This window comes from Pholcus phalangioides, unplaced genomic scaffold (genome assembly GCF_987345545.1).
Source record: "Pholcus phalangioides strain wild (caught in Gottingen) unplaced genomic scaffold, Ppha-v1.0 ptg000018l_1, whole genome shotgun sequence".
Lineage (NCBI taxonomy): Eukaryota > Metazoa > Arthropoda > Arachnida > Araneae > Pholcidae > Pholcus > Pholcus phalangioides.
This window is the reverse complement of record NW_028301611.1, coordinates 10037112-10061900: the sequence shown is the minus strand read 5'-3', so window position 1 is coordinate 10061900 and position 24789 is coordinate 10037112. Positions and strand designations below refer to the sequence as shown.

The following is a 24789-nucleotide window of genomic DNA, read 5'->3' as shown; positions in this document are numbered from 1 at the left end:
CAGAATATTCTGCCTCATATTTCAGAGCTGCAAGTATGCATGAAATGAAAAACACAGTTTGAAAATGGTGGTTGTATGAAATTGTTGCTAATGTATTGCAATGTCTCTCCTCAGCATGTGTCAAAATTTTCAAACCAATTTAATTCTTTGGAGACGAATCATCCATCATTAGATGAATAATCGCCGCCACTAGGTCACCCTCTTTGGTGGGGCAATTTCCACTCATAATATAACTTCTGTAAACCAAGAATGGTTTCACCCACTAAACCAATTTCAGCCTGGTCCAATATATTTCAAGGTTGGTCATGGGCAAGTAGTGTGACTGCTCCACCATTGATAATGATCATCAAATGTTGGAGGCTGATAGAAAAGAATGACAAAAGACCTTCTGGCGCTAAGTCAAACGAGCCATCTTCCATTCCATCTGGCCACACAAATTGGATGGAGATCGCCAACAATCTCTACACGCATTGACATATTATGTTCTGGGAGCAAATATTCGCCAAGGAACATTAAGTCAGTCTATGCCACTGATGCTTCATTGCAACAAGGGGAAGCAAACATTTGTAAATAACTATTGGACAAGACTGAAGTGTAGCTCTAGCTTTAAATGAAGCAATACCAATTATGTCATGTTGAAAAATGAAACACAATGATATTCATCAATATTTATTACTTATTCATAACAATGTCATACAAAACGGAAGCAAACTATCAAGCTCGCCTTAAAGCGAGAATTACAATTTCTGATTTCATCTGTAGAATTTTTCAAATCCAAAGGCACATAATGGGGAAAAAATTATTGCATTTACCATTAAAACAGTCAAAATCAACACATACATCATATTCATGGAATTGCATAGATTCAAGTGTGTCCTATATTGTGATACTTTTTCAAGCAACACACATTTTGTAAATCCTTATTGTTCCTCGAAACATGAACGCTATCAAAAGGTTTATTTGTACCACATGAAGATGTTAGTATTTACAGAACTTCTATTTTGTGACATTGCTCATCGCAAAAAAAAAAAAAAATTGAAATGTACAAAATCTGTACATTTGATAAAAAAAAGTCAAATGAATAAAATATACAGTTGACTCTCACTAATCCGGGAAATATTATACCAGAGTATTCTGTTTTAACCAAAATTGCAGGATTACTGGAAATTAGTTGAAAGGTTCATTTTTTACAATTATACGTGTGGATTTTTTTAAAATAGTGGCAACAATGCTGTAGCGACGCCACAAAATGGTACCAAGCAATGCTGTTCATACCACAGGTAAGTTAAATTCCTACCCTTCCTCAGAGCAAAAGAACTCCTTCCCCACATGCCCGTGCGCAGTGATAACGGAAAAAAGTTGTTACGAATGAGACGTCTCAGAATACAGTTGCAATGTTTTCAAAGCAAGAGCTCAGAAGCTGGTTAAAAATTGAATATTCTAGATGTCATAATGCATGACAATGTCACCAGGAACTACTGTCATGCTTTGTGACCTCCTTTCACACACTGCAACCTCTAGCACATTCGATTTTTAACCAGCTCCTGTTCTTACTTCAAAAGCATTCCAACTGTATTCCATGACTCATTCACAACCACTCTTTTTCCTGTTATCACTGCGCACACTGGTGGAGGAAGAGGGCGAGTTCTCTTTTGCTTTGAGAAAGGGTAGGCATTTAACTGTGAAGTAAAATAACCTTCCAGGTTTCTTAGTTCAACATTTGCAGAGATATTTGAATTCAAATTTTGAAGGAAAGTTAGGAAAAAAAATAGCACAAACTAACGGACACAACTCTTTCCCTAATTTATGCCATTCTTTGCCAACTTTCCTCATCCACTACGATCTTGTATTGCTAGCCAGGAAAATGCTTTGAATTTCAAGCAATGAAATATCCTCGTATATAAACCATCATTCAGAATGAAAGAAAATATTGAAAGGAATTTGCTTTGGGACACTAACGATATACATTATGGCAATGAACGAAATATATATTTTGTATGATAAAAAACTCAATGAAATGAGAAGAGCATGGACTGTTTACATACAAACATTTAGAAACCTTACCACTCTTTTGATTAGCTTGTGCATTTAAAATGGTCTAGAAGACATCGTGCCATATAAGATGATATTTATGTTCTTTAAAATACAAAGTGTTTCAAGGAGAAATGCATTTTTCTATCATAAAAACACTCATTATTATAAATATTCATAATTTCGATGATTATGAAAAATTCAAAGGCAGTCTAAAAAAATCTCAATTCATCACCCATTGCAATATATAGTTGATGCTCATTTTTACAAACTCAAGTAGACCTGAATAGTTTGCAAAAATCAAATGTTCATATATACATGAGAAAGACATTCAGAGAAATGGCATACTGTGTAGGACTCTGGTTTGTAAAAACATGTCGGTTTATAAATTGGACATTCATAAAATTGAGTGTTGACTTAACAAAATTCAATATAAACTTTCATTTTTCAATTTCCAAGAGACAGAGTAAGAAATGATTCAACTTTACTGCATTTAAAATTTAGATATAATACGTAATTAGATATAATAATCTACTACTTTTTTTACCTAACTGTCATTTCAATTGCCATCCTTGGGCAAAAACTTCCCTATGCCTCCCTCAAAGACGGCTGCTGCCTGATCACTGAGCTAGCCATTCACTTTGACTTTCAGTACGTTGACTGATAACCTCCCAACTGCAGATCCATTTGTCTGGAAAGGTAAAAATCATGAGGAGGTAAGTCTGGGCTATACAGTGGACATAATCGCTTCTAGGGAAATTTTAATGATCGTGCAAGTTTGAAGACAAGCATTATGGTAGAGAAGGATAATGTTTCTTTTTTTTTTTCTCCTACACTTATAATAGAAAACAGCTTTTTTTTTTCAAGGACGTCATAGGAAAACTTCTGCCAAGCTGTGATAATCAAAATGGCAGTCATGTAGAAAAGTTTTCTTTCTTCAGAAAACTTGACAAAAATAGGCATTTTCACCAAAATAACAAGATACCCAAGTAAGATGAGAAAAAAATTCTGCACATTTTTGGCATAGTGTGGATTATAAACCATCTGTATTTGGGAGGCAGTATTTCCAAATATTGTGATCATGTGAAGGTACAGAACTAAAAACCGCATCATTTTTCCTAAATCACTTGGATTTTGGAATGTTTTTAGTAGAGCCCCCTAAAGCAGAATATGCCGAAGAAGAACAATCAGTGCTATTACAGAACAGTTGGGAAGAATTTTAAGAAAAATGTAGAAAACACTATTATGGGAACTGCAGAACATTTCCCGTCAGTCGAGGGCTGCAGAACAATGCAAAACATTCTGCTTTGGGAGTAGAGCCATATGAGAGAGAGAAAACTGGCAACTTGAGTCAGTCTAATTTTACCTAAGAGAAGTTCAACTTTCTCACATATACATATAAAGCATCATGCTTCCATTTGCACCACATCACTTGATGGTTTAAAGTCATCCGATCCCTTAGTCTCTAGGGATACCTGATCAATTTGGGCATCCTCATGGGAGGAGGGCTTTAAAAAAACAAATGTTTCAAAACAATAGCTGTGAAGGTTTTCCTTTTCTCAATTAAATTTTTTTTTCAAATGTATACTACAACCTGGCAGAGGTTCCCAAACTTTTTGTTCCATTGCCCACTTCTTGAGAATATTTCTATCTCATGCCCCCCCCCTAATTCATAGGGTATTATGTTATACCCTCTAGCTTCTACCACCCCCACCCTGGGACTGTGCCATCGCTCACTTTGGGAAACATTGACATACAGTTTCGAGTGCCTCCAAAAAAAACATATTATGGTTTTCTAAAGTAAATAATTTTATCAGTAGACGGGTACTTCCAGTCATGTAGAGGACTCCCAGAATTTCACTGGAAGCCATGACCCTGTGTGGGTCCTAGATGTAAATAATATGTACTACACATGCATTCTTGAAGATGACCACCAGGTGTAAATGACCAGTAAAGTATAGTCTGGTGATCAATATATACACAGGTTGCACTATGTTTCAATATAACACAGTAATTACATAGCAAAAATATTTACCTTCATATTAAAAAAAATAGTGATTCAGTTAGTAAGAAATGATCCGTAGAAATTCATAAAAAAAACCCCTCTAAAGGACATTTTTCAATCGGGAAAATATATCTTTCTCTGGCTTTTGTACATTCCGTTTTTGATGAGATACTCTTTGCTGTGATGAGTTACAGCTCCGTGAGAAAGTTGGAATGCACAGAGGGCTTTCAGTGGCTTCACCAGAATCTGTCATTTTAAAGCATAATTCAAGATAAGTAATGGTGGAGGAAAAAAAATTTCATGCATTTAGCTATGAAATCAAACACCGCAGTTGATAAACAATATTAGCAGGGCTCCCACTCAAAAAATTAGAAAAAGTAAGAGGGGGAATACCCCCCAGACAACATAATCATAACAATAAAAAAATCACAATTTTTTTTCCATAGCACTATTTCAGTATCCTTTAAGATTAACTTGAGTCAAAGCAAAATGACAGAAATGACTTGTTAACAAAAACAATTTTGGGCCAAAGCAGCGTACTAGCAACCACAGATAATTCCTTCCTGTCTCTTTCCTCACAATATACAGTCAATGCTCGTTATAATGAGGTGACCCCCAAGTTATAGCAATAATTCCATTACACTGACCGGTAGGATAAGTCCCAGATGTTTTAATATAATGATTATCCTATATGTTTTCCTGTTGATATAAATCCCTATATAACGTCCATTTTCCATGAAACGATGGCAGTCGTTATAACGAGCACCGACTGTATCACATTCTTTTTTCACAAAGTCTTTTACAGTCCAGTCTGTCAAGTTGTCAATAATGAAGACATGCAAGTTTTTTAAGAATGAAACTCCTTTGAGACCCACTTCTAAAAGCAAAATGTATAAATTACAAGGTCCAAAATAAATAAGTTAAGGTAACCAGATGGTTTTACTTTGTTGTCCATCCTTTTCTAAAAGGATTTGTTTCAATTTTACTGTTTAATGCCAGTGTTCTTTTTTGACAAATGAAGCACTTTCATTTCTATCTCTTTGCAGAGCTTTGTAAACATTATTTATGCTTCTGTGCATGTCCTAAAAATACAGAAGACAACTGAATGCTATTGGGTATCATCAGAATCACCAAACCTAGAATAGGCCTATGTATCCAACTGCTTTGTAATGCAAACTGTTGTTTCACCTATTTGCACCATAATTTAGAATGATGAATGTTAGTTACTATTCAAGACAATGAAGTAATAAATACAAAATTATTTTTTCCATCCAGAGAGAAGTTTTTAATGACTACTCTTCTTGTTGAACCTTGAAACTAAGCAAAAGAAAAATTAATGAATCAAATGACCCACGTAGCCCCCCTACCCACCACAAATAACTTGAAAGATTATACAAAATTTCTGCTGTGGTAGAATCATTGATTTCAATAAGAATAAGCTACATTTGTATTATTTGGCAATATATCTATGATTTCTTCTTCAATTAAAAACAGTTAAGCCGGGATTATACTATAAAAGCTTTCTAAAAGTTCTTTTATAAAATTTGAAAAATTCAACCAGAAAGATTATGGGTTGCATTTGCTTGAATGTAACCTATGAGCTTCATTGGCTGGATTTTCAAGTTTTATAAAAGGGATTTTATAAAACTTTCATAGTGTAATCCCAGCCTTACACAAATTTTGCTAACAGGATTTGGTAAAAAAAATAGGACAAAAACTAGAAAGTAGGATATTTTACCAAAAAGTAGGACAAGTGGGAGCCCTGCATTAGGTACCGGTCAGTTATTGAATGACTATTGGCAAGCTTTTCAAATCTACACGATTCAGAACACTCATTTGAGAGAGATGGTAGCCTGGTGTATCCATTTGTACTTGTGATTTAAGCAATGATCATTTTTTCATTGTTGAAACACTCCAGTATAAGGCTTCACTGGTTTCCTCATATAGTCAGTTATTCCAATAACTAACCAGTACCCAACATTAAGCAACACCGTTTTCCGACTTTTTTTTTACCTCTTTTAGATAAGGTTTCCCCTCCAGTGTAGCAAGGGCAACAGCAGCTGTTTCAACAGTCGAAAGAGCACCATCTGTGGGCTGTGTCCTGATCACATATTCACTATTGCTTTGTGAATTTATTTGTACCTGTGATTGGATTTGAAAACTGAAAATCAACAAAGTCTTTCAGTGCAAATAACACAAGTATTAGTTGAATTTAAAACTCAAACATATATGAACTATTAACAAAAAATATCAACTAGCTTTATAATTTTACTAGCTATAATACCCGGCTCTGCCCGAATTTTCTCAATATACTGATAGACCATTGAAGAAGAGACAAACCATTGCAAAGGAATAAACATGTATGAGAGGTATTGTTAGGGAACCACGGTAACCAAAGTAAATATTCCAAGTCATTGTTGAGGTCCATGAACTATTGTTGCCCGAAGGTTTTTCACCCATTTTGGGCATTTGCCCTTCCTGATGAACTTTTTAAGTAGCCTATCGTTCAAGTTGGGTACCCTACTTCGTATATATGCAAAATGACGACAATGGTTGAAAACTGTGGATTTGTATACAGAGCAGACACACAGAAAATAAATTTTATACATATAGATTAAAGAAAATCTGTAAATGAAGGAGAGCCTGATGTTCATTAATATTTCATTAGTCTTTAAAAAAAAAGACCTGATCACCTCTAGAGTTAAGACTTTGGTTAACTGAGTTCAAGATTACACAAAACACTTTTCATTTTAAATTTCTTTACATTGACTCCTTTTCACTTTGATAGAGCTGCTAACATGAATTCCAAAAGTTTTGTGATGTCCTCGGATTCTAATTCAGTAAAATCCTGGATAGAAAATTTTAGGCACCAATACCAAAAGATTTATTGCGTCCTGCTATAAACTAGAAGATGAAATTAGGACACATCTGCCACGATGAAAAAATGCATATTATTAAATATTGAAACATTTACAATTCTCATCGCAATAAAGAAAGATATTGCATATAAAGATGTTTTGCTAATTTTTTTCTTTTCATGAACCAATTAATAAAGCCAGAGAAAATACAAACTTTTCTCAACTTTGAAAGTTCTTCGTTGTTGTAATACAAAGACTTGGCTTGTGGCCACGTCCCATCTAGTATAATTATATTATATGACGCATAAGGCTCTGAACGTCCAGTCACAAAGGTTTCAAGACTAATGGCATCTGGTCCTGGATATAAGAGGACAGTGTTTGGTGATTCGATGATGGATTTTAACTTGTTTGACCTGGAATATAAAAAAAAAACTTTATCTCACAGGGATTAATTACGATTTTTTTAACACTGACAGTGGCAATGACGACATATAACGCCTATAATTTGATGCCTTCTATTTCTGCAAAGATGATATATTTTGCATCCTTAAAACTCTCTTATTTCAGCAATGCCAAGCCCAGCTAGCTCTGCACAGAAGGTTTTGTTTGCAAACATTTTTTCCCCATCCCTGCAACCTGTCAGATCAACTGCCAGTGAGCAGAGTCAGCTTTTATTCAAAGTTTGATAGCAGGAGAGACAAAGACTGTTCCCCCCCCCCTTTTTTTCAAGGTAGTTTTGGAATATGCATGCAGTATGAATAATAAATAAAAGTAGATATTTCTTTCCCTTGTTCCTTTTTTTACATTATTCTAAGTGTTGGGGGAAAGCACTTAACAGCTGCACAAGATCGGAAAAAATATTCTTCTTGAAAAAAGGCAGCATTTTGCAGAATCTACTGCAGCAGTTATAATGTGGATCACAGAAATTTTAAAAACTGCTCAAAGGATTAAGCAGAATAAAAAGACAATCAAAATACGTGGGTCAGTTGACTGATATTAGAAAATTAAATCTAACTGGCAGTATAGTGGCTTTATGCAGGGCCCTAACTAGGATTTTTGCAGCCAGGGCCAACATTATTTTACCGTCCCACAACTTTAAAATTCAATAATTTTATAACTGTGTTCTTTGTTCTCACATAAAATTGCCCCCCCCCCCCCAGTTACAGCCCTGCCTTATGTGAACCCAAAGTTAACTACCCAAATGAATATTTTATACATTTTAATAAGATAATGACCAGCCTAAAATAACCATAGAGAAAAGCACAATGTTTAGTACTGTTCTGCAAACAACAAAAGATCAACAATCTCCATTAAAGATTCTTGCCACAGAGAGCAACAGGCATACAAACAGTACAAATACTCAATCATTACACTCACTTCTGACATATAGATGGCAGCACTAAAAAATCTGACACAACACTAGATATGAACTCATATTGTTAGGTACACACTTACACTTCCGGCACAACTCACTAGGTAGTAAATTGACCATGGCGATAGACTTGAGTTGTGCTCGGTTTGAAAGAAGGAAAAGAAAGAGGCATATAAAAGAGTTTTTTACACAGAAAAGTTCTTTTTTTCCTTCTTTTCTTAAAATTATCAGGATCGTTCTGCGACATGTGTCACAGTTTTTGGTATATTCTGGTTTAATGGTGAAAAGAAATCAAAGTTGGATAACAATTTTAATGACTAGATTTTGAAGTAAAACTTCAAAAACTACAATTTCAGCCTGGTAGTGCAGTGGTTAGGGAGCGGGTTCGAGGTTCCTGTTGTCATCTGATGATTCTGGAATGAGGAAAGTGATCTATCCAATAAGCAAAACAGTCGTCAGTGATTGGTTTATGCTACTAGCAGGCGGTCCTCGCCGTTGAATTATCTCTATCGTGACTGGCTGGCTATATAAATAGCAGCAAGATCGCTTCATTTTGTCTTGCATCTTCGTTACTCGTTTCATTATTCGATCTTCAGTTCTACCTGGAGAATCTGCCTCTCAGACTTATGGCATAGCCTTTCCCATCGACATTCCATTCCAGAATTGCAGGCTACTTCATCACATAGAGCAAAAGGAGATAATGGAACAGCCACCTTGGTACTGAGGAGCTTTCAAGGGAACTCTGGCCATACAACGAGATGACTTGATCTCCTCAAATTTTGGATCATCATACCAGAGAAGCATAGAGACCTACAGTGAAACTAAATGAACTGCGAAATCTAATTCTTTTATTTTTCTTCTTTTATTCTTCTTCAATTCTAATGTTTCAAACAACAAATTGTTGTTTAGCAATATCTACACAAATATCCCACAAAAATTTATGTAGCTATTCTTGTTTTTCACAGGTGCTACAAACTGAACCTCCTTCAAAGTAACGTGCATCTGCTGCAATGCATACAATGTATAGTGATACCCTGACTTATGTCAGTAATTGTTCTAAGACATAAGTCGAGATAAACTTTTTCAATGGTGATGCCCCACTCTGCTTAGGAGAAGATGCAAAGCAAATTTGAGATTTTCTTTATTCTTTTGTACCTATTTGTCTTTTATTTATTTTATTTAATGGGGAAACATTACTCTCCAAAAATGCGACCTGAAAAGCCTTTAAGATTTGCTCAAAATGCATCTAATTGAGGAAAAAATAATTTTTAGAATGAGGCAGCATAAATAGGAATAGAGGCAACAATGTGAAGAAAACATTGAGGGGGGCTGAACGTTGCCAATTGTCCTGTATATATGGGACTCAAGTCCTTATGCAGGAAGGAGGGGCGTGTTGCATTGTATATTCAATAATTATTTTGGTTCAGCCCCAATGTAAAAATTTATTGGGGGGAAGGTTTTCAAAGTGCTTCTGCCCTACTCTCCAAGGTTCCAGTGCCTATGAATGTGAGGGGGGGGGACCTAAGTCTGGGTGTCATCATAAGTGATTGGTAATTGTTAAAACTGCATAAAAATTGGGTATTTTTTTTCATTCAATCAAACTAAAAAGAAAACTCACATTAAAGAACTAAATCTTCTTCCCTTGAACACATAAAAGTGACCTGCAGGCAGAGCGAATTCCAACATTGGAGCAGTCCTCAAACATCTTTTCTCCTAGGAAGAAAACAACTACATAATTCTACTGAATAACTGTATAATTCCAATCAATCACATTTACAATTAAAAATAAAATAAAATTTTTAGAGCAGTAAAAAAAATTCATTGTAAAAACTGCTGAATTAATTATTTTACTGGAATCACATTGGATCTACAGTCAAACCCTGATTTGTAGCCACCTTTTGTTTCACAAAATTTCGGCACTATAATGAATTTGGCATTGACTGGCATGGAGTTTCTGTACCCTTGAGAAAGTTTCCAAATTATGACAGTCAGATAAAAGTCAGAATTAATGTCAAAGCTTATAGTGCTTTGAAACCCAGGGGAATTTAACTTTTTTTTCGGTGAATTTGATTCTCCACACTCATGAAAAATTATGAAGTAAATGAGCAAATATGCACTACATTCCATTCTGTGGTCAGTGAGAACGTGTGGGGTTGTTGACTTCTGAGCCGTTCCAATCAGGAGATTGACATTAATATATTTCTGGTTTAAGGCCTCAGAAAAACCACTTGGCCCAGGGGCCCATGATGCTCTTAAGACGGCCCTGGTGTCACGAGTTCGTTACCTGGTTTTTCCTCGTCAAAAACTTTCCTAACAGTGACAACATGACAGCAGGAAAAGATTGCTACAGCAGGGAGTCCCACATCATGGGGTTAGTGCACCAACCTCTCAGTGGGTATTTCAAAAAACGCTTGTCATTCAGAATTGGCAATAAATTGTAGGTCTCGGTCTAATTATTCCTCGTGTACAGAAAATGATAGTGGTGAGACAAAAATTATCAAATTATCATTTCACCACGCCGAATCGATAACTTTGTTAGTATATTACCTCACCAGGGTGTTGGAGTATGATAATAGTGCTCCTGATCGACACAGGCTCCCTAGGAAGGAACGAACACCAACAGACAGCGGATGGACGGCTATAAAATATTGATGGAAAAAAAATTACGATTAGAACCAATTCATGCAAAACTTATTATCACATTTCTTCTCATTGATTCCCAGACACAATATGCTAAATTTGTAGATACTTTACCGACACCGAGAACAAAGTTCTCGTTTCTTTGGTGGATCAGCGGGTATGTTCGCCAGGTCTTCCCAAACCTCAAAAACTGGCGAGGACATTCTTTGTTTTACCTGCTAAGTATCATGGCCTAATAAGAAAGCAAAATAGAGAATGAATAACTTTAAATATTTTACGTACATAAAAAAACTCAAAACGCAAAACTCAAACGCTTCATGAAAACAAATCAATAGACTTTTTGGATATTATGTTGAGGTGGACTTGGGATAAAATGTCAGTTGTCTCTATCAGGAATGGAACTCACTATTCCTCTTACAAACTGGGCAAGCACACTGGCCACCACATAGGAATGGCACAAATAGTAATTTGGTCGAATACTGAATATTCAGCTAATGTTTTGGCCAAATATTAAATTTTTTTTCAACACCTGTTACAATTTCATATCTAACTAAGAAAATTATTTTTTGTCACCAATTGATTATCTTGGCGCTTGGGCTCTTCCAAAATTCTTCATTCCTGATAATTTGACTATCGTTTTTCATGCCAACATGCTATCCTTCTATATTTTAGCACCATTTTCATTTCTTATTGTCACCAGTGTCTTAGATCTTGTAATTGTGTTCATCATCATTGAAATTTATTGAGAGAGGTCAGTGAATCCTGTGTTCAATATTTCCTTCATTGGTTCCAGAATTTCACCTTGCGATATTCTAGCTTGTCAAAAAGAATTACCAAATTTCTTCTTTGTCTGCCATCTTGATTTTCACAATGGTGTGTTTTCAGAAGTAAATTTTCTGATGTTTGATGAAGAAAAAAAAATTCTAGGTCCTTGAGTGGCAAAAGCCTTGGCGGAATTGGAAATCGCCAAATTTGGTGTAACCCTGCTTGCTGAATCTGAAACGTCTATAATGTAATCCCTTTTCTCTTTGGCGCCTTTTTTTTTTGGCAATTTTCTTTCTAGACTGTTGGCACTTTTCTTCCTGGTCAGCCATTTTCTTCTGTTGCCATTTTTTTCGGTTAGATATTATTACTTCTGTTTCCTTTGGCTTCTAGGTTGCCATTTCTTTTTTTACTGTTGATTATCGCCTGAAGGTGGAGTCCCCCATCAGTCCCTAGAAGTTGCTAGTAATCATAGGCTTTTGTATAAATTGTTAGCATTTTGGAGTTATTTTCTTCAGCCGTTGTTTCATTTTCAGCGCGTCTCTCTCTCTTTGATTATTATTCCTCCCTTCTGTAGCTTACGTCATTTGGATTATTACCTACTGATCAGGTTGTATCATACCGTTTTATTACTTCGTTGTATTTATTAGTTATTCATCCATTGCCATGCCTTCTGTTTTATCGGTTTATTATTTATAATGAACCTACAGAATTTTTCATGCCTGGATCCGTTTATTAAAAAAAAGGGTCTGGGTTTTAGTTTCAATGCATAAAATATTTATGCCCGGAATTCCTTATGCCCCGATCTTTTTATTATTAAAAAAATGGGCCAGGTGTAATTTTTTTTTAACTGATATTTTTATGCTTGGTGGTTTCTATTATGTTTTGAACGCTGATGTTTTTTTTTCGGCGTCCGTAGTGTCTGACGGCCTTGGCGACTCTTCGTCGGGCCGTCAGACATGTGTGGCGCCAAAAAAATCGCCAAATGGCGGACCATAGGACAGCTGTTCCACAACTAGCGCCATCTGGATAAGGCCTAGAACAACGGCAACCCAACGCTAGTACGTTGGCATTGGCAACTTATCGTCGGAAAAAAATCGCCAACTTGGAGTGTCCGTTATACAAAAGCTGTTCCGGGACTATAAGGCTCGGTCCTGGGGACCCAGGATGAATCATTTAGAACAGGGTTCCCAGGATAGAGCCTTATAGCCCCCCCCCCCTCTTTTCATGTGGGGGGGGGGGGGTCTACGAGTATTAGTTACACACACATTGGCGCGAAACCAATGATGATACAAAATACAATGATCTCATAAAATACTATGATTATGAAAAAAATTACTCAATTTTAAAATTGTAGACATCATTTTTAAAAAACAGTTCATAAAAAAACATCATACACTAGATACAAACCATTCAAAACAAAATTTTATATCGAACTTGCTAATGTTTATTTGAATGTTTTTCATTTATGGATAAGCAACAACAACACATGCAACTAGTTCAGTTAAAAGTCCGGCTTAAGAGGAGCGCAAAGAAAATGGGTGTCAGCTCTGTGTGTGGCCTACGAAAAAGAAACGTGAAATTGAGATACGAATATTGATGTTACTTGAGGATATCAAACAAATGATTTCTAGAAATAAGTTTAGTTTTAATAAACATGATAAAAAAAAATTTCGAATCAAAACGAGGAAAAGCTTTTTTTTCTCTGGAGTTTGACTTTGAGACCCGCATTGTGGAATAGAGCCGCAAAATGCACAAAACTTCGTCTTCATCATAAAACTATGGTTAAGACTTACGTCATAATAAAAACTCATATGATTTGTCCGCGATGAGTTTCATTTTCATTCTAATGTTTGTTTATGTGAAACATTTGCCGGAGTTTTGAAAGGCGTAGTTTGCAGACGACGAATCGTTCGAGGTTCGTGATCGTTATTCTAGAATTTCGGTGAGTCGTGATAATGGACCGATGAATTACAGGTTTGTGATACTTTGCGTGTGCGCGATCGTCGTTTCCTGTGTGAGAAACCATACGCTTGCCCAAGAGAACGATGACAAGATCGTTCCGGATCTCGAGGATAAGGTATCCACGATCGCACAGAACGATAAATTACTCGGGAAAAGGATGGAAAAGTTAGAGACCAAGATCGCCGCCGATCACGCGAAGGCCAATTATTCTTCTACTGTAAATAGCACCTATTCTTCCTCGACGACAGTACAAACGGATGGTGGTGGTGGTTTCTTGCATGCGCGCAATGCAACGGCAATGGGTCCCATGTGGTACGGCAGCATAGAGAGCGGCGCGCTGCAGAGAACGGGTCTTGTCGTGCTCGGCGTGATGTCTGTGCTGGTGATGTTCTTTGTGGTTCGAGCTGTGAGGTAAATTAATATTTTATCCCACTTTTGGCGACTATTTTTTATTTGGCAACGATATAGTGAAATCCATTTTTGTGACTGATTTTATATACGAGATATAGACAATTGAACAACGCTAAGATCGCAGAACACAGTCCACCTTGGCATCGCCAACGAAAAATAAATTATTAAATAAACATTGCCACTTTTAAGATAACAAATACATATAAATAAGTACTAAAAACTTTATATTTCAATCCTGTGATACCATCCAAAGAGTGTTCTGGGATACCTTCCCTATAATTGTGGAAGTAATTATATTGCGTTTGTTTTAAATGTAATATTTTTTATTGCATAGTGTAAAATAAATTTTATTTTCATAATTAATCATTCATTTAGGATTAATCACCAAGAAATTATTTTATTGATGTATATTTAAATGTTTTTTACGCAGCCCTGATAAAAACGCCATCAGTGTGATGAAATATGACATCGATCCAAAAAGTCTCTGTACGGTAGGACCGTCATAACAATTGCCAGGCGATGACCAACGGCAAAGAAGGAAATGGCAACCCAGAAGCTGTGTGTGTGTGTGGAGGAATAATATTAGCTGTGGCATGAATGACAAAAATGCTAACAGAAGAAAAAGGCCAGCCAGGAAAAAAAGCACCAAAAGGCTAGAAAGGAAGTCAAACAAAAAAAAAAGATTATACTATAGCTGTTCCCTGTTTTTTTTAATTTGGCGAGAATATAGTATAATCCCATTCAGTGACTTTTTCACTCTGATGCAAGTAATAGAAGACTGGCCGATAGAAAGAAAATCCAACTGCGTCTGAGGGGATTGAACCCCTCCTTGCAGTCTCAATGAATGCACTAACCCAATGTTCCTCAACCTAGGGCCAAGGATCACCGTCAGTCATGGGCGGAGATGCGGGGGGGGGGGGGGGGGCAGACTTCCAAGTCTATGCCGTCAATGTTGATGATTGTGATGAAATATGGCATTATTCCGAAATGTCTGTGTATGGTAGGGTCAACCCTGCGATGACCAGTGGCAAAGACGGAAATGGCAACCCAGAAGCTGTGTGGAAGAATAATATTAGCTGTGAGTCGTGAGTGACAAGAAATACCAACAGAAGAAAATGGCGGGCCAGTAAAAAAAAAACACCAAAAAACTAGAAAGGAAGTCAAACAAAAAAAAAGGATTATACTATAGCTGTTCCCTGTCTTTTTTTATTTGGCGAGAATGTAGTATAATCCCATTCTCTCAGTGGTGACATTTTTATCCCGATGCAAGTAATAGACGACTGGAAGAAAATCCAACTGCCTCTGAGTGGGATTGAACCCCTCCTTGCAGTCTCGATGAATGCACTAACCCAATGTTTCTCAACCTAGGGCCAAGGATCGCTCTGTCCTGAAATATTCTAAGGGGTCACTTGAAAATCAAATGAAAGGTGACCAAGTTGGCCACAGAGAGATATGAGAAGAAAAAATCGCGTGGGAATAAAGCTTTTAAGTGGAATATGGTAGGGAAAATGTCTAGTTTTTTTTTTTTTCACGAATCCAACGCAACTGCTCATAAAACCAAAGTTACCTTAATGCATGGGCCTGAGGTCCTTTTGGCCGCTTTTTTTATTTTTCGGCAATATAGTAAAATACCTTTTGATGACTGCTTTTATATGCAGGGTATATACAGGGTGATCAGCGAATAAGCCCTTATTTCAAAATTAAATATCTCTACAACAAAGATTAATAGAATTATGCGGTAAACGGTATGTTTATTAGCAAAACTGTAAGAATGTTGTACAGAAATTTTGAAAAATTAGTTACAAAAACTGTTAACAGATGGCGCTCTGCGCTGGAAACTCTTTCTCTTAAAGGAGTCTAAAACAAAAAAAATAATAAAGTCAAGCAGTCTTTTCAATCAGAACACAATTTTTTCAAAATGTTCACCGTTCGTAACAATGAGGTGGCGTAAATGAACAATGAAATTTGACATCACGTCTTGCAATGTCTCAACGGAAATGGAATCACATGCAACACCAATCAACGATTCAAGCTCATCCAGAGTAGCGGGATTGTTTCGATAGACAGTGTCTTTCAATGTGCCCCACAGAAAGAAGTCACAAGGAGTCAGATCGGGAGAATATGGAGGCCGATCTATTCCTGTGTCAGTAAATTTCGGATAATCTAACGCAATTACTCTATTCCCAAAGTATTCATGAAGAAAGCGAAAAACTTTATCTGTTCGATGTGGTCGAGCTCCATCTTGCATGAACCAGTCGATACCTGGTCGATCCTCCAACGCTAGATGTGTGCTGACAAATTGTTCCAATATTGTAAGATAACGTTCAGTAGTAATCATTTCTCGCACGAAGAAGGGGCCGATAATGCATCTGGCGCATACCGCAGCCCATGCAGTAACTTTAGGCGAATGCAGTGGTTTCTCTTCACACAAATGAGGATTTTCGGAACCCCAAAATCTCCAGTTTTGTTTATTTACGAATCCATTCAAGTGAAAATGTGCTTCATCTGTGAACCAGATGCAGTCCACATCAAATCCTTTGTTGTCGATCATTGTGAGAATCTGATTCGCAAAGTCAACCCTTTGTCGAACAGCTTTCATGGGTATGGCCTGATGACTTTGAATTTTGTATGGAAACATCCGTAGGCTATTTCTCAATATTTTTTGCGTGCTCGTGTACTTCAAACCAGTCTCTGATGCAATTCTTCGGATGCTTTTCCTAGGATTTTGCTGAACAATTCCAGAAACTTTGGCTGCATTTTCAGGAGTGACTACAGTTTGCCTAGGTCCAACATTTCCCTTTCGATCATCATCCACGCTGCTAGTCCGTTCGAATTTGGCGAAGAGCATGCGAATGGTTTTCGCATCAGGTCCAACTGGAACATTGAATCGGTTTTGAAAACTGCGCCTTGTTGCCGTAGGACTGTGTTCTAATCTGTGATATTCGAGTACCAAAAAAGCATGTTGTTCAATGGAATACATTATTTCAATTTCTACACGCTAGCCTCTTTTCACTATCCAACAGTCGTACTGATTGCTTTAGACTTCGAAGCACATTTTAAAGGCTATTTATAGGTATCATTCCGATTACAGCAACATCTGTTAACAGTTTTTGTAACTAAATTTTCAAAATTTCTGTACAACATTCTTACAGTTTTGCTAATAAACGTACCGTTTACCACATAATTCTATTGATCTTTGTTGTAGAGATATTTAATTTTGAAATAAGGGCTTATTCGCTGATCACCCTGTATAAATAATTGAATAATGTGTAGATGAATTTTGGAAAAAAAATCCAACTGCCTCTGAGGTGGGCCAACCAAATTTGAAAACTCAGAAAGAAGTCTGATTACCAAATTCAAAACTCAAGAAGACGTCTACGTTGTCACTCTTGATAATGCCATTTTTTTCCAACTGATGGCACCACTATACTGATTAAAAACCAGCACAATGGTTTTTCCCAACTAAAACAGAATTGCTGAAAAGAGCAAAAATGAAGAACAGATAACAATTTGTCTCCCTTTGCTTATGATGAAATTGTTCCCACCTTCTTGTCAGTGTTATTGCCCTGCCGCCATCACAGAAGATTTTTGCCCCCTTTCTAGAGCGTAACTTTCTCACCACAGGAATCAGCATTGACCTACATGATGTAATGAATAACTAAGTAAGCTGTTCAAAGAGTAACGTCATCATACATGAGGACGATTGGATGGTTCTCAGAACCCATGTTACCTATAAAAACCCTATCTAACATTTTAAGTACTTTTGCTGGATGTGAATGGAATCACATTCCAACATCAAGTGCCACAATGCATCCCAGAGCTTCCTAAATCAAAAAGTTCGGGAGCCAGCCACAATTTACTGACAATCAATCCGAGACTTGTTGAACTCCCTTTCCATGTTGAGGAAACATGTTGACATAATTTAATATTTCATACTGTCCTTAACTAGGGCTGGACAAATCCCAGGTACCAGTTTGCCATGGCGACTGAAATATTGTTATTGGCACCTAAAATTTTCATTTCTCTACTAAATTGCAGGCAGAGAGCAGCAGAAAATATTTGGAATTCATAGCAGCATATCTGCCAACATGGAAGATGGTCACTATGCCCATGAAACAGTAAAAAACCATTATTTTGAATCTTTCTCTGGGTAAAAAAGTTTTCATCACCTAATTTTTTCTGCGATTTGTGCAGCCCAATCCTTAACTTTAGAAATAAGGCTGACTGTGAAAATAAAAACATCACATTGGGGAGTACCCGACACTTTGAGCATCCTGATTTAAAAGTATAAATTCTATTAAATTGTATGTTTTGAGTTTTAAAAAAATTTTGGTACTCATTCAATCATGCATTGATAGAAACGTTTTCAATGATTTGAATTTGTAGGATACGGCAAAGGAGAAGCAAGAGTCGGAAATATGGTGTGATTACTTCTGCCGCGTCAGACATGGAAATGGAACCTCTCGAGAGAGCTGTTGATGATGATGAAGAGGAGACAACTTTATTCGATGCTCAGCAGAAATTCAGAAGTAAATAGCTCTCTGTTTGAAAAAAAAAATAGGCAAAAAAAAATATTTTTATCATTTTTTTAACAATATGCGTGTGTGTGCGTGCCTAGGAAATTGATTGCTTGCTTTGATGTTGACGTCAGTAGCTCTGTATATTAATCTAGTCACAAGCAGCTTTATTTTGTACAGCTTTATAAGGATTAAAAAAACTGTGTGTGTATTGCAACTTTAAAAAAATGTTTTGCTGTTGAGTTTTTTTTTTGTTTTGCTAGTCGATGATTGTTTTTAATCATTATTTGATTATTCAAAAATCATTCGGCTTATTTTTTAAAATTTTTTTGACATTCGCTTTTTTTTTCATGACAAAAAAAAACCCCATTTTTTTTGTCTATCTCTTCCAACATTCTCGTCACATATGGCTTGTCATTCACGAATGAATTCAAAAGGGGGGAATCATAATATCAAGAATTTCATTTGCGCTAGAGTTTTTTCTTTCACTGGAAAGTGTCAGATATCTGGAACTCTTCCTCAGCTGACATCCATTTGGCTGCGGGGTGATTCCCTCCTTTTTTTAAAAATTCAGGTATTTATTATTTGAGTATTCCTTTCAAGTACACAGTGAAAAATTTATTCAAAAGAAAAATGTGTGTGCTCATTTTGTTGTTACATGTACAATGAAACAAACCTCTTGATGAACCTTTTTTCTTTTTAAATTACTTCAACAGGCTTCAATATATTTTACCTACTAGCTCTAATACCTGACTTTGCCCAGGTTTTCAATTACTGGCTGCATTAAAGAAGTGACAAACCATTGTAAAGGCATATGCACGTCGGAAACACATTGTTAGGGAACCATAGTAATCAAAGTACATTCCAAAAATGATTGTTGACCCAGGAACCATTGTTGCCTGACGATTTTTCTGGCATTTGCCCTGCTCTGACGAACTTATATAGCCTTTCATTCAATCTGGGCCCTGTTTGGTATATATGCAAAATTTAGCAACGATCAATATAACATTGTAGATTTGTATAGGGACAGACACAAATTCGATTTTATATATATTAACAGACAAAGATTGTCTGTTCCCAAATCTCCCAGATTTCAGAAAAAATTTTATATCTAAAATTCCGACCATGATTGTAAAAAAATCCTTGCTTTTTGAGGGAATTATTTCAAAAGTATTTTCCATAAAGGTCATTGTGTGCATTAAATCAGGAAGAAAGGCTTTACTTCGAGAGGGAAAACACAAAATTTGCCGAACATCTAACATCAGTTTGTTCTCTGGGCATTAGAATTAGTGAGGTGAAAATCTCTTGAATGACCATGTGTCCCGGGCTTGATAGTGATTTTTTTTACTTGATTTGAAGTTACAGTTGAACTCTATTATAGCACCTGCCTGATATGTCAAACCCATTCATTGCCACAAATTTTAAGTGAACAAATCTTCCATTTATATTCTTTCATGTGTTATACCATGGTTCAATATAATACCAAATGCATTATAGCACCAGAATTGTATGGGAAATAAAAATGGGAGCATTAAATCGGGATTAGACTGCCATCTTTGCGCTAATTGGCGATGGCTAGAACAATGCAACATTTCTTCAAAAGAAAAAAAAAATTCCTCTTATATTTTGTTTTTTTGCATGGAATTTGGATCAAAAAAATCTCCCCAATTCTCATTCTCCAATGTTGGTGTCTGTGTCTCATAGGTGTCCATTATTGAGATGTTCCGCTGTATATTAATTTTACCTTGAATATCACCAATTGATTTAGAAAGTTCAAAGACACAAAGAAACCACAAATGTTCGGCAGGATGCATAAAAGCTTTCTTCAGGTTTTTTGGTCAAGGAAATTTTTGAAGTTTGGTTGGAAAATGATAGACTCTTAGATTTTGCTGTGAATGCTACATTAGCATATTTTGACAATTAACTGATGATATCTTGTTTTCCAATATTTGCTATTTCATATTTGTTACAAAAAATGAAAAAAAACAAGTGAGGAGACAAAACAAATTCCTCTGAAGATTGTGATCTACTGGCACTTCAGCTGAAGAGGGTACGGAATCGGTATCATCATTTTGGCTTTGAACAAGTGCCGTAACAATGTTGGTATGAGGTGGTGACTTCTGATTAGGTGAGTGGAGATCAGAGTTGTCAAATCTGAATGAGGGATCCAATTTAAAAAATTTTGGTTTTTTAACCATCTTGATCTTGGTTTTTTTGTATTGTCGGGTGCAATGTTTTACTCAAATGTATAGTCCTTCCTTCCGATTGAGATTTCCTTTATGTTTGAAAATCTCTGTTGCTTTGCAGTTCAACCAAGAGTAAAAGTGAATTTTTTCAGCATAATTGTTTTAGAGAAATAATGTTTTTCAAACATAAAAGACATCTCAATAAGAAGGAAAAACTACTACATTTAAGTATAATAGGGCACCTGGCAGTACAGAAAACAAAAATCAAGATGATTAAAAACCAAGGTTTTTGAAATCTGATGCCTCACTCAAATTTGAAGATTCCTATCACCACCCACCCACCCAATCAGAAGCCGTCACATCATACCAATATTGATGCATCACTTATTTCATGTTGTAACAATGATACAGATTTTGCCCGGTCTTCAGCCGAAACGCTAGTAGATCACAGTCTTCTGAGGAGGTCATTTCATCACCTGTGTGATGTCGTCCAGTGTTCACTGCAGGAATGGATGAAACGTCTACTAATAAAAAACCTCAAACATGGCATAACAGCTTGAAAAATATTCTTATTATCAAGCTAATTCAGAATTGTTTCTCTGCATTTAGCAAGCATTTTCTAATGAATATCTATTTGTGGAATTCAAGAAAACATTAATTACATGAAAAAGTTAAGTTTTATCCTGATAAAGTGCTGATCTTACAATGAACAATTTTTTTTTTCTGTGACAGTTGTTTTGTGAAGCATCGTCCTTAAGTATTAAGACAATAATTTATTAATTCATGAATATGATCTCACCTTATAACTTTGTTACTGGTTGTTGGTTAATTGAAGGATCGAAACAGGGTTTAAGCTAGATAAAAAATTCCTTTAGCGAAAATGGGGGGGGGGGGGTCTTTAGCAAAATGCTACAATGCTAATGATTGATGGTTGGATGTCTACTCATTTCGTACCTCCTGTACGAAATTTTGCGAAAGTGGTTACTACTACTTTTGAATTCTAAGATTCTTTCGCATTTTGCGAAAAATGTGACCATAGCTTAAACCCTGGATCGAAACGACCCAAACTGTGGAGTGGGTGGATAAATGCAAAAAAAAAACTTGTTGGATGAAATCAGAGTGGAACAGGAAAATGGTAATATCAGACCCGGATAGGAATGGGTTAATACCCATAAAGAAAAGTTGATTCAAGATCAAGTTTTAATGCAGAAACATTTTTATAGTCAAAAATTATACTGGTGTTCAAAATTTAAGGGAATTCACACATTCTGTTCAATTTCTGAGAAAACTAATCAATAGGTTTTAATGGAATCCAGTGTGGATACTTGAGTTATATAAGAGAAAAAAATTATACCATACAGTAGTTGTGGCATGCACACGATTGTTGGTGAGGCTCATCAGTGCAAAACTGTCTAAAACCCATGTTGCAAAGATCAAACTTTAAACACCTCAAACATATCTCAAAGCTTCTGGAAATAAGACAGTTGACGAGTCTGTGTGACAGTGTCTCACTCCTCCAGCAACATAGTTTTCAGTTTCATAATGGTTCTCTGAAAAGGATTGCAAACTGCAATTGCCATCTTAAAAGCATCCCAGACGTGTCCAGTAGGGTTTGGGTCTTGAGGACCTAACCCTAGATACAAATCTTTCCAGGTTTGAACCCTGTTGGTGAGGTGATCAGGTAAAGTTGGTTTTCTGCATTTTTTCAACTTTGAGGCACAAATGTGAGCCGATCTTCTATTTGAAAATGTCTCCCCGCAAAGAGCAGGCAATATATTTAAATAGCACAAAAAAATTCAGACAAAATATGGAAGACTGATGGCAACACGTGTAACATGAAACAAACATAACTTTAATAACATAAGTTAGGGCCACGCATATACACACACACACAACACTTTTTGTCATACACCAATGTGTTAGAAATCCCCCTGAGGAATATTTATGAGGTACATATATTAGATGGGTTTAGGTTTGGAAATATCACTGGCAATCCATCGAGTAAATATCCCCATTTTCAAAACAATCCTCGACCAGGTGAGCTCAATGTAGACAAGTGTTGTCGTCCATAAAAGTGATTGAAGACCATCAGTGCCATGGGCTTACCCAGCAAGGTTTCTCCCCAGAAGAGGAATTAAAGTGTATTAATTGACACACAGCACAGGCATATCAATTTAGTATCAGTGAGTTGCACCCCCCCCCCCCCCCAGTTCAGATCCTTGATGTGTAAAATAGAACCATTCATTCAGAGTCTGAATAATAGTACATTGCTGGCAAGGACGGACACACCCCCCCCCCCAACATCAAAGGTGGAGCTGACTGATCTAATGTATATGCGTATATATGAATTATTCACATGATCATCATCATCATACTCCCTTCCCCCAGACTTTCAAGTCTATCTCCGCGTATCCTTGCTGCAGGGGTAGAAAAGTTCTTCCCCATGGTGGGGTTGCTCTGTGGGAGTTGTATGACTGTAAGAGATACTCCATATTAGTCAATTTATGTTCAAACTTGCAAATTAGGTTTGTGAATATTCTTACGCAGACAAGCATCATTCCCGTTCTCATGACTTATTTTGCATAGCATAATGTTTCTTTTTTCTTTCATAAGCTGTGCGGCCATACCGAAATTTCACTGGAATCTGTGTATCCGTTTTTAAGCGACTCCACAAAATGTGAAAATTCTCTCAATTTTCAACATTTGTGTATTACATCATGTAATACATGAAAATAATGATCTATAACATTTTTCTTAGTTTATGTTTTTGTTTACAAAAACTTTTTCCAAACTCATAAATTTCCCTTCAAGTTTTTTTTTTGTTTGTTTTTATTAAGTTTTGTAAATCACCAAAAAAAAACATTTATCTGCAGGAGACAAAGAAGCTGAACAGTTTATTCTGAGCCTCAGATAATTTGGGAAGCAACGCCATTGTATGTGTCCTGAAAATAATGTGAATGTCTGCAAATTTGTCAAAGAGTTCTAGCAAAATATATATATATATTAAAAATGTTTTCTCTATCAATTGTTTTCTTAAAAAATAAAATAATTTTGTAGATAATAGAGTTTCTGGTTTGCTGGATTTTTATTTATAGCATATAAGTTAGGCTATATGACTTTTTAATCCCAGCAAAACATGACATTTAGGATACCAAGGAGTAAGTAGAAATGCAATAGCGAATCTATTATAGATCGCTATTGCACGATTTGATATCAGATTATAGATCTTAATTGCACGAGTATTTTACCACATTCCAATCTAACCATGTACTCTGGAACAAAGTTGCATAAGTAAACAGAGGCACGGACATAAGGAAAACATTGGGAGGGCTAAAAGTTGCTGGTCAAAAGAAGTGGGTATGCAGGAGAGGGAAGGTGGATTGCATTGTTTTTTCAGAAATTATTAGGGGGAAACTCACCCCCCCCCTTATGAAATTTGTTTGGGGGAGCCTCAGCCAACACCTATATACATAGATAAGATTATATCTTATCTATAGGGGGTGTTGTCTCAGCCCCCTAGGTTCCAGCTGCTATGTAAGTGAAGGAATCTCTTAAAAAATGTAACATGAACAACTTCTAGGATTTTTACAAAGTCTGTTGCCCAGACAGGACAAGCATAAAGCAAAATTGAGTTTACTAGGCTATCAAATAGTTTAGAAGCTATGATAATTGACATACATTTAGATGCAGCTTTTTGGTGGCAGTGTTAACTTTCTGTGCCTTATAATAGCCTTGGCTGTATCGATAAATTTTCCAGAGGATGAGAAAGTTATGCCCAGATGTAAATGATCACGAACAGCTTCTATTTCCGTGTTTTCTTAGTACAAATTACGGTTACATGATTTTCCGAAGGCCCCCCCCCCTCCCCATTTCTGAAAACAACTACCTTAATTTTTTCAACATTAACAGAAAGGTTATTCGGATGAAAGTATTTCTCTCAAGACAATTCGTTGTATTTTCGTATCTGCCACCACTATTATGTCATCTGCATATAGAAGCAGGTTAATTTCAGCCTTATTTATTTTGGTGCCATATACACCGC

General features: G+C 36.3%; 2 protein-coding genes across 2 annotated transcripts; one reads left to right on the top strand and one right to left on the bottom strand.

Moving 5' to 3' along the window:
• Positions 1 to 655: 655 nt before the first annotated feature.
• Dtwd2 (DTW domain containing 2) lies at positions 656 to 13187 on the bottom strand. Its single transcript, XM_089248028.1, has 7 exons — positions 13079 to 13187; positions 11021 to 11138; positions 10814 to 10904; positions 9885 to 9979; positions 7109 to 7307; positions 6050 to 6178; positions 656 to 4282 (listed from the first exon to the last, which is right to left on the bottom strand). Exons 2-7 carry the CDS (start codon positions 11107 to 11109, stop codon positions 4151 to 4153), a joined length of 735 nt encoding a protein of 244 aa, XP_089104154.1. The 5' UTR covers positions 11110 to 11138; positions 13079 to 13187; the 3' UTR covers positions 656 to 4150.
• Positions 13188 to 13455: 268 nt separating this feature from the next.
• Positions 13456 to 23812, top strand: LOC149071704 (uncharacterized). The gene is made up of 3 exons (XM_089248029.1): positions 13456 to 14044; positions 18431 to 18573; positions 23621 to 23812. Exons 1-3 carry the CDS (start codon positions 13635 to 13637, stop codon positions 23659 to 23661), a joined length of 594 nt encoding a protein of 197 aa, XP_089104155.1. The 5' UTR covers positions 13456 to 13634; the 3' UTR covers positions 23662 to 23812.
• Positions 23813 to 24789: the final 977 nt, after the last annotated feature.

What these genes read in the sequence shown, in the direction of transcription:
- Dtwd2 (XM_089248028.1), bottom strand. Translation starts at nt 11,109, where the DNA reads ATGTCCTCGCCAGTTTTTGAGGTTTGGGAAGACCTGGCGAACATACCC. An exon ending in GAACTTTGTTCTCGGTGTCG is followed by an intron (nt 10,905 to 11,020) that starts GTAAAGTATCTA and finishes AATATTTTATAG; the next exon opens with CCGTCCATCCGCTGTCTGTT. An exon ending in TACTCCAACACCCTGGTGAG is followed by an intron (nt 9,980 to 10,813) that starts GTAATATACTAA and finishes TTTTCTTCCTAG; the next exon opens with GAGAAAAGATGTTTGAGGAC.
- LOC149071704 (XM_089248029.1), top strand. Translation starts at nt 13,635, where the DNA reads ATGAATTACAGGTTTGTGATACTTTGCGTGTGCGCGATCGTCGTTTCC. An exon ending in TTTGTGGTTCGAGCTGTGAG is followed by an intron (nt 14,045 to 18,430) that starts GTAAATTAATAT and finishes TTGAATTTGTAG; the next exon opens with GATACGGCAAAGGAGAAGCA. An exon ending in TGCTCAGCAGAAATTCAGAA is followed by an intron (nt 18,574 to 23,620) that starts GTAAATAGCTCT and finishes ATTTATCTGCAG; the next exon opens with GAGACAAAGAAGCTGAACAG.